This window comes from Coregonus lavaretus (assembly GCF_964263955.1).
Source record: "Coregonus lavaretus genome assembly, contig: HAP1_SCAFFOLD_1293, whole genome shotgun sequence".
Lineage (NCBI taxonomy): Eukaryota > Metazoa > Chordata > Actinopteri > Salmoniformes > Salmonidae > Coregonus > Coregonus lavaretus.
The window spans coordinates 64,009-74,032 of NW_028165638.1; the positions used below are offsets into that span (position 1 = coordinate 64,009).

At 49.3% G+C, this 10,024-nt stretch overlaps 1 protein-coding gene across 1 annotated transcript in view; it reads left to right on the forward strand.

Moving 5' to 3' along the window:
• Positions 1–9,870, forward strand: part of LOC311115648 (calcium/calmodulin-dependent protein kinase type 1D-like) — a 28,586-nt gene extending 18,716 nt beyond the window's left edge. Inside the window, exons 8-10 of the mRNA XM_084190808.1 lie at positions 7,908–7,995; positions 8,189–8,342; positions 8,512–9,870. Of these exons, the coding sequence (XP_084046934.1) occupies positions 7,908–7,995; positions 8,189–8,342; positions 8,512–8,693 (424 nt within the window). The 3' untranslated portion in view covers positions 8,694–9,870. The remainder of the gene's footprint in view (positions 1–7,907; positions 7,996–8,188; positions 8,343–8,511) is intronic.
• Positions 9,871–10,024: the final 154 nt, after the last annotated feature.

Sequence of the window (10,024 nt, forward strand, 5' to 3'; positions counted from 1 at the left end):
AACTGGAAGCCAGTGGAGTGTGCGGAGGAGGGGGGTGACGTGAGAGAACTTGGGAAGGTTGAACACCAGACGGGCTGCGGCATTCTGGATGAGTTGTAGGGGTTTAATGGCACAGGCAGGGAGGCCAGCCAACAGCGAGTTGCAGTAGTCCAGACGGGAGATGACAAGTGCCTGGATTAGGACCTGTGCCGCTTCCTGTGTAAGGCAGGGTCGTACTCTCCGAATGTTGTAGAGCATGAACCTGCAGGAGCGGGTCACCGCCTTGATGTTGGCGGAGAACGACAGGGTGTTGTCCAGGGTCACGCCTAGGCTCTTCGCACTCTGGGAGGAGGACACAGCGGAGTTGTCAACCGTGATGGCGAGATCATGGAACGGGCAGTCCTTCCCCGGGAGGAAGAGCAGCTCCGTCTTGCCAGGGTTCAGCTTGAGGTGGTGATCCGTCATCCATACTGATATGTCTGCCAGACATGCAGAGATGCGATTCGCCACCTGGTTATCAGAAGGGGGAAAGGAGAAGATTAGTTGTGTATCGTCAGCGTAGCAATGATAGGAAAGGCCATGTGAGGATATGACAGAGCCAAGTGACTTGGTGTATAGGGAGAAAAGGAGAGGGCCTAGAACTGAGCCCTGGGGGACACCAGTGGTGAGAGCACGTGGTGCGGAGACAGCTTCTCGCCACGCCACTTGGTAGGAGCGACCGGTCAGGTAGGACGCAATCCAGGAGTGAGCCGCGCCGGAGATGCCCAGCTCGGAGAGGGTGGAGAGGAGGATCTGATGGTTCACAGTATCAAAGGCAGCAGACAGGTCTAGAAGGACAAGAGCAGAGGAGAGAGAGTTAGCTTTAGCAGTGCGGAGAGTCTCCGTGACACAGAGAAGAGCAGTCTCAGTTGAATGACCAGTCCTGAAACCTGATTGGTTTGGATCAAGAAGGTCATTCTGAGAGAGATAGCAAGAGAGTTGGCTAAAGACGGCACGCTCAATAGTTTTGGAAAGAAAAGAAAGAAGGGATACTGGTCTGTAGTTGTTGACATCAGTGGGGTCGAGTGTTGGTTTTTTGAGAAGGGGAGCAACTCTCGCTCTCTTGAAGACGGAAGGGACATGGCCAGCGGTCAAGGATGAGTTGATCAGCGAGGTGAGGTAGGGGAGAAGGTCACCGGAGATGGTCTGGAGAAGGGAGGAGGGGATGGGGTCAAGCGGGCAGGTTGTTGGGCGGCCTGCAGTCACAAGTCGCAGGATTTTATCTGGAGAGAGAGGGGAGAAAGAAGTCAAAGCATAGGGTAGGGCAGTGTGAGCAGGACCAGCAGTGTCATTAGACTTAACAAACGAGGATCGGATGTCGTCAACCTTCTTTTCAAAGTGGTTGACGAAGTCATCCACAGAGAGAGAGGAGGGGGGGGGGGGGGGGGGAGGATTCAGGAGGGAGGAAAATGTGGCAAAGAGCTTCCTAGGGTTAGAGGCAGATGCTTGGAATTTAGAGTGGTAGAAGGTGGCCTTAGCAGCAGAAACAGATGAAGAAAATGTAGAGAGGAGGGAGTGAAAAGATGCCAGGTCGGCAGGGAGTTTAGTTTTCTTCCATTTCCGCTCCGCTGCCCGGAGCTCTGTTCTGTGAGCTCGCAATGAGTCATCAAGCCACGGAGCTGGAGGGGAGGACCGAGCCGGCCGGGAGGATAGGGGACACAGAGAGTCAAAGGATGCAGAAAGGGAGGAGAGGAGGGTTGAGGAGGCAGAATCAGGAGATTGGAGGGAGAAGGATTGAGCAGAGGGAAGAGATGATAGGATGGAAGAGGAGAGAGTAGTGGGAGAGAGAGAGCGAAGGTTGCGGCGGCGCATTACCATCTGTGTAGGGGCAGAGTGAGTAGTGTGGGAGGAGAGCGAGAGAGAAAAGGAAACAAAGTAGTGGTCGGAGACATGGAGGGGAGTTGCAGTGAGATTAGTAGAGGAGCAGCATCTAGTGAAGATGAGGTCAAGCGTATTGCCTGCCTTGTGAGTAGGGGGGGACGGTGAGAGGGTGAGGTCAAAAGAGGAGAGGAGTGGAAAGAAGGAGGCAGAGAGAAATGAGTCAAATGTGGACATAGGGAGGTTGAAATCCCCCAAAACTGTGAGGGGTGAGCCATCCTCAGGGAAGGAACTTATCAAGGCGTCAAGCTCATTGATGAACTCTCCAAGGGAACCTGGAGGGCGATAGATGACAAGGATATTAAGCTTAAATGGGCTAGTGACTGTGACAGCATGGAATTCAAATGAGGAGATAGACAGATGGGTTAGGGGAAAAATTGAGAATGTCCACTTGGGAGAGATGAGGATTCCTGTACCACCACCCCTCTGACCAGATGCTCTCGGGGTATGCGAGAACACATGGTCAGACGAGGAGAGAGCAGTAGGAGTAGCAGTGTTTTCAGTGGTGATCCATGTTTCCGTCAGCGCCAGGAAGTCGAGGGACTGGAGGTTGGCATAGGCTGGGATGAAGTCAGCTTTGTTGGCAGCAGAACGGCAGTTCCAGAGGCTGCCTGCGACCTGGAACTCCACGTGGGTGGTGCGTGCAGGGACCACCAGGTTAGAGAGGCAGCAGCCACGCGGTGTGGTGCGTTTGTGTAGCCTGTGCAGAGAGGAGAGAACAGGGATAGGCAGAGGCATAGTTGACAGGCTGTAGCAAATGGCTACAAAAATGCAGAGGAGATCGGAATGAAATGAGCTAAGCATCTGGGAGCGGAGAGAGCAGGGCCTCCCTCACCAAAAACGTCTACCTCAGAAACTAAAATTGTTTCACTGAACCACCCGAACAAAAACTCTCCCAACTTCCGCCTTTAGAAATCAGAATTGTTGTGAACCACAGCGGTTCAATGTTTAAAGGAATAGACTCAACCCACTTTATTCAGCTAGCCAACTATGACACCATAGCTAACTAGCAAGCTAGCATCCAATAACAATAACACACCGTTTAGCACCAACACTTGGTCACAACAAACCACCAATAGTGTGATAACACACTAAACAGATCATTCGTGTCTGTGTCAAGTTCCTTTCATGACGCAGCAATGATTAGACGTTGGCTAGCTAGGACAAGTATATTGTATTTAGCTACTACCGTACAGTTAGCTGGTCGTGTTGGGTAGCTAGCAATGGCCACTGTGTTGACTTTGTTTGAAGAACGGCTAGCTAGCTAGCTTCGTGCTACACCCGGCACACAATGGCTATTGTGTTGACTCTGACTCTGTTCGAAAAAACGGCTAGGTAGCTCGCTTCGTGCTACAGCCGGCACTGCCAAGACACAGTAACTACACACAACAACCCACGATGCCTAGCTATGACGCCGTAGCTAACTTGCAAGCTAGCATCCATTAACACACAATTTAGCATCAATACTTGGTTACAACAAACTGCCAAGAGTGTGTTAGCACACTAAACAGATAATTCAAGTCCGTGTCTAGTTCCTTTCATAACGCATAACGCAGCAAAAAATTAAACGTTGGCTAGCACTACATTAACATTGGAACCAGCTCTCCAGCGTTGCTAATCGTTACCAGTAGCTACCCGCTAGCTAGCTAGCCTCGTGCTTCGATACTAACCTACAATTACCTACGGAAACCTACAATAACAACAATACTAACCTATAATAAATACAATACCTAACTACGGCTAACTACCTACCTACGATCTAATACATGGTTAAGCAAAAAATTAAACGTTGGGTAGCACTACATTAACATTGGAACCAGCTCTCTAGCGTTGCTAATCGTTACCAGTAGCTACCCGCTAGCTAGCTAGCCTCGTGCTTCGATACTAACCTACAATTACCTACGGAAACCTACAATAACAACAATACTAACCTATAATAAATACAATACCTAACTACGGCTAACTACCTACCTACGATCTAATACATGGTTAAGCAAAAAAATTAAACGTTGGCTAGCACTACATTAACATTGGAACCAGCTCTCTAGCGTTGCTAATCGTTACCAGTAGCTACCCGCTAGCTAGCTAGCCTCGTGCTTCGATACTAACCTACAATTACCTACGGAAACCTACAATAACAACAATACTAACCTATAATAAATACAATACCTAACTACAGCTGACTACCTACCTACGATCTAATACATGGTTAAGCTTTACTCAACACCATATGAGAAGCTTACCTCCTGCTTACCTCCAGCACCCGATGTGTTGCTCTCCACTTTCTGGAGGACCGAGTTTTGAAATCAGTGGAATTAGAGTATGATAGCTAAGGAGATGGAGAAAATTATTGCGTTTGATTTCATATATGCAGACGGAGTCGAAAAGAGAACACACAGAAGGCTGTTGTATAAAACACCTGTCTCTGGATTACATCTTCAAACTAAGGGCAAACAAGGCATCCGTGACAGAGATATTACACGTTTCTCATTTTGTCAGAAAGTCGTTTTCATTTCAAGTTAAAGTGTACTGTTAGCTAGATAGCTAACGTTAGCTGTGTATGATCTGTGTAGTAATATTATTTGTATCTCTGAGCCATTTGCATTGCTAGTTATGGCCTAATGTTAGCTAACATTGAATCTGGTAGGTTAGCTACCTGCAGGTTCATGCAGGGTAGTAACGTTATGAGTTGGAATTATGGTTAATTGTTTAGCTAGCTAGCTACATGTCTAAACAAAAGACTCCACTATGCAAGTAACTATTTCAATAGAATGTATATGATGTCACTGCGACAACTGTCGATAGACGTAGCTGGTAAAGAGCGCAGAATAACTGACGAATTTATGAATGCTCAACACCCGTTGAATATGGCCGGTGTCAATAAACGTTGGCAAAAAATAGTAATTAAATTGTTGCCAGCAGCACAGTTACAGTCACCAACACTCTAGGATAACATAACAACAGCCTAACCAGCTCTGCTAGGGCAAGTAAAATGGTCAGAGTGAGCTGTTCTCTCATTTGTGTCTGGAAGTAGCTTGCAAGCTAGCCAACGTTAGCCAGTTCGCTTGGGTGCACACCATACCAGACCATACCATACCCCAACATAACACACCATACCATACCCCACCATACCTCACCATACCATACCACACCATACCCAACCATACCATACCACACCATACCCCACCATACCATACCACACCATACCATACCCCACCATACCACACCATACCCCACCATACCCCACCATACCCCACCATACCACACCATACCATACCACACCATACCTCACCATACCATACCGTACCCAACCATACCATACCCCACCATACCTCACCATACCCCACCATACCCCACCATACCACACCATACCCCACCATACCCCACCATACCACACCATACCTCACCATACCACACCACACCATACCCCACCATACCCCACCATACCATACCACACCATACCTCACCATACCATACCGTACCCAACCATACCATACCCCACCATACCCCACCATACCACACCATACCCCACCATACCCCACCATACCCCACCATACCCCACCATACCACACCATACCATACCACACCATACCTCACCATACCATACCGTACCCAACCATACCATACCCCACCATACCCCACCATACCATACCCCACCATACCACACCACACCATACCCCACCATACCCCACCATACCATACCATACCACACCATACCACACCACACCATACCCCACCATAACACACCATACCCCACCACACCACACCACACCACACCATACCACACCACACCATACCCCTCCACACCATACCCCTCCACACCATACCCCGCCACACCACACCATACCACACCATACCCCACCACACCATACCCCACCACACCATACCCCACCACACCACACCATACCCCGCCACACCACACCATACCCCACCACACCATACCCCACCACGCCCCACCACACCATACCCCGCCACACCACACCATACCCCGCCACACCACACCATACCCCACTACACCACACCATACCCCACCACACCATAACACACCATACCACACCACACTATACCCCACCACACCATACCCCACCACGCCCCACCACATCATACCCCACCACACCATACCCCACCACGCCCCACCACACCATACCCCACCACACCATAACACACCACACCATACCCCACCACGCCCCACCACACCATACCACACCACACCATACCCCTCCACACCATACCCCGCCACACCACACCATACCGCACCACACCACACCATACCCCACCACGCCCCACCACACCATACCCCACCACACCATAACACACCACACCATACCCCTCCACACCATACCCCGCCACACCACACCATACCGCACCACACCACACCATACCCCACCACGCCCCACCACACCATACCCCACCACACCATAACACACCACACCATACCCCACCACACCACACCATACCCCGCCACACCACACCATACCCCACCACACCATACCCCACCACGCCCCACCACACCATACCCCGCCACACCACACCATACCCCGCCACACCACACCATACCCCACTACACCACACCATACCCCACCACACCATAACACACCATACCACACCACACTATACCCCACCACACCATACCCCACCACGCCCCACCACATCATACCCCACCACACCATACCCCACCACGCCCCACCACACCATACCCCACCACACCATAACACACCACACCATACCCCACCACGCCCCACCACACCATACCACACCACACCATACCCCTCCACACCATACCCCGCCACACCACACCATACCGCACCACACCACACCATACCCCACCACGCCCCACCACACCATACCCCACCACACCATAACACACCACACCATACCCCACCACACCACACCATACCCCACCACACCACACCACACCACACCCCATCATACAGGCTCTAGCCCACCCCTGGTGAGTGAATGCACCATCATACAGCTGCTGGTCCAAATTCACTCCATACCCGTTCCCCTCGACCCTAACTGTTTGCAGATTTGAAGAGTCTGGGTAGGTAGAGTCCTTTTAGTGATGAAGCCTCCACCATATCTCTTCCACCTTACAGATCTGCAAACATCAGAGGGTTAGGAACAATGGGAAGGGGTAGAGAGTGGATTGGGACCACACAATCAGAGAGAACCACGCACCGTGCTGAAAGCTGACATGAATATGTCTGGTGTTGTGGAGCGCGGTGCACCGTGACTTCCTCCCCGCCCGCCTCCTAAAATATCTGCTCCACTGGTCTGAGAGGGGGAGAGAGAAAGACAGAGAGAGAGAGGGGAGATGGAGAGAGACTGTGAGAAGGAGAGAGACAGAGAAAGAGAGAAAAAGAGGGAGAGAGAGAGAGAGAGCAAGAGAGAGAGAGACACATTTGCAGAATAAATGGGTGCCAATTAGCAGGCTGCTTCCTGAAGGATGCTTGGAGAATGCCGAGGCAGTGGCTACATTTCAAATGGCACCCTATTCCCTGTAAAGGCCCTATGGGCCCTGGTCAAAGTAGTGCACTATATAGGGAATAGGGTGCCATTTGGGACGCAGACTAATGAACCATTAGCATGTCTCTCCCTGGCCAGACCTAATGCTACTGTCTGGGGTCTGGGAATCTATTCAATGGTCATCAAGTGGTGGGGCTGCCATTTAGCTGCACAACGAATCCCTGATTGTAGCTTTAATGACAGAGACAATATGTGTGTGGTTGGCGAATGGAGAATATGAATAGGACTGTTAGGCATCTAATCGTTGGCCTGTTGCGTCTTGGCCCTGTTGTGTCTTGCTGTTACGTCTTGGGCAGGTGGTTTGATAGAGTTGAAATAGACTCACAATGGGTTGGTTGTAACAGGTGTGTATTATGGAATGTGAGTCATCCAGTAGCTCAGAGCTGGTGCTTGATAGAGACCCAGGCCAGGAACTGACCACTAACTGTGTCAAAAGAAAACAATCATCTACTTGTTCTTTATCGTGTGTCTTTGTATCTCAGGATTGCTGGGGACACGGCTCTCTGCAAGAACATCCATGAATCAGTCAGTCGGCAGATGAGGAAAAACTTTGCCAAAAGCAAATGGAGGGTAGGTTCTCTCCGTACAATGTTTTGTTTTTGTGTATGTTTACTGTATTTTTCAACCTTCTCTATTTGCATATGCCAAACCTCTCTCTTTCTCTCTCTCTCTCTCGCGCTCTCCCTGCCTCCTCTCCCTCCCTCCCTCCCTCCCTCCCTGCCTCCTCTCCCTCTCTCCTTCTCTCTCTCCGTCTCCTCCACAGCAAGCGTTTAACGCCACAGCAGTGATCCGTCATATGAGGCGTCTCCAGTTGGGCAGTAGTCTGGGAAGCAGTATGAGTATGGATCAACCGGGACATAAGTCTATGCCAGCCAAGAGCATGTCTGTAGACTGTGCCCCCCTCTCACACAAAGACGGTGAGTGAATGACGCCTTTACTTTATGATGTGGGGAGCAGGCCGTGTCAAGTTGGCTCTGTTGGGGTCTGTTAAAGGGATTTGTACCGTCATTGATAGGTTTCCCACTAATGCTTTAGTGATTGTGCTCTTCTAGTCATTGAGGTTATCGTCTCTCCTTCTCCCCTCAGGTCGTCCACAACCTCTGTCCACTCTGCCTCCTCTGCCCCCCTCCCCTGCAGCCTGCAGCGCCCCCGTTAGCATCGGAGTGGAACCACAAGTAGAACCACAGGTGGTGGCCCCAGCGGCAGCGGTGCAGACGCCCCGGCCACGCCCCTCCACAGTCACCACCATCCACACGGGGACTAAATGACATCAGGTTCCACGGGAGGTCAGCTGGGAGACCACAGAGCTTTGAGTCGGGATTCCATGATTCCAATTCCGCCCCTCAGAATTCCACAATTCGTCTCTCCTAGTCTGCCCGTCCCACCCATTCCCAGCTGCTGGGATTGAGAACTTGAGGAGCTCTTCAAGGCTCCATTTACCATGGATCAGCACTGACTGCAGTCTCAGTGCAGCACTCTGATGTCCGTTCCCACCACAGGAGGTGTATTCAGTGATGTGAAGTAGAATGACGAGAGCTGACAGGATTTCCTATTCTATCTAACATATCTGTTCTACATCATACATTCCTATCTGAACATTCTGCCTGCTAACGGGCGCATTTGTTATTGTTTTTGTTTTGAGGAAATTAGCATCCGGCATCGTAGTAAAGAAAAAATCGTAGTACATACTCTGCTGTTCTATTGCACGCGCAATGATGTCAGAGGGCGAAAAAAAACTGTGTTGGTTGTTTGAAGTAACGTCTTTGTTGTTGTAATATCGCAGTTTCACAGCTATGGATTGCAGCTTTAAGATCCTATTCAATCTCTTTAAAATATGGTACTGTAAAATTAAAATGAGCACTGGCACCTGAAATCTTTGTCATAGCACTTCAAGCACTGCCATGTTGTAAGACTGTCCACCGGATGACAAGAAGAAGACGTGTTTGTATGGTGGTGTTATGATGCCACACTATGGGAACTCACAATGTGTTTTATTATTATTCTCAGTGATTGAGACTGCTGTAACTCTGTGAGACTGTGAGTGTCGGGCACAGAACCCCCTTTATGCCTTGTGTTTAACATCGCATATGGAAACCGTTGAGTGGAGTTAGCATTTCATGCAACTGAAACAGAGCATTCAAGGCTAAAATAGTAATTCCATATTATTCTCAATCATATTTCTAATTGTTTTAACAGCTTAACTTTTTTTTGCTGCAGTTGTTGTTGAGACAACTGACTAAATCAGTTTTGATATACTGTTGTGACAGTTATGACTTGATTGTACACTTTTCCTAATGGAAAGGTATGAATTATTTATTTTCTTATATTTAATGACATCTGTAAGAACATTACTTACAAATACGTGTGCTTGTGTTTCTAGACTTTTATGTTGAAATGTATAAATGGAAACAGATGTTATGTTGATAGATAAAGGTATAGTTATTACTTTGTCGTTAGTCTTTTATTTGACGGATGTTTAGGAATTAACTGCGATGTAACTGCGGAGCCATCCTTAGCATAAGGATACAGTGTATGAACACAACTTTGTGACCAGTTCTCAGGGAAATTCTTAGAGGAAAATTTGAGGAAAATGAAACCC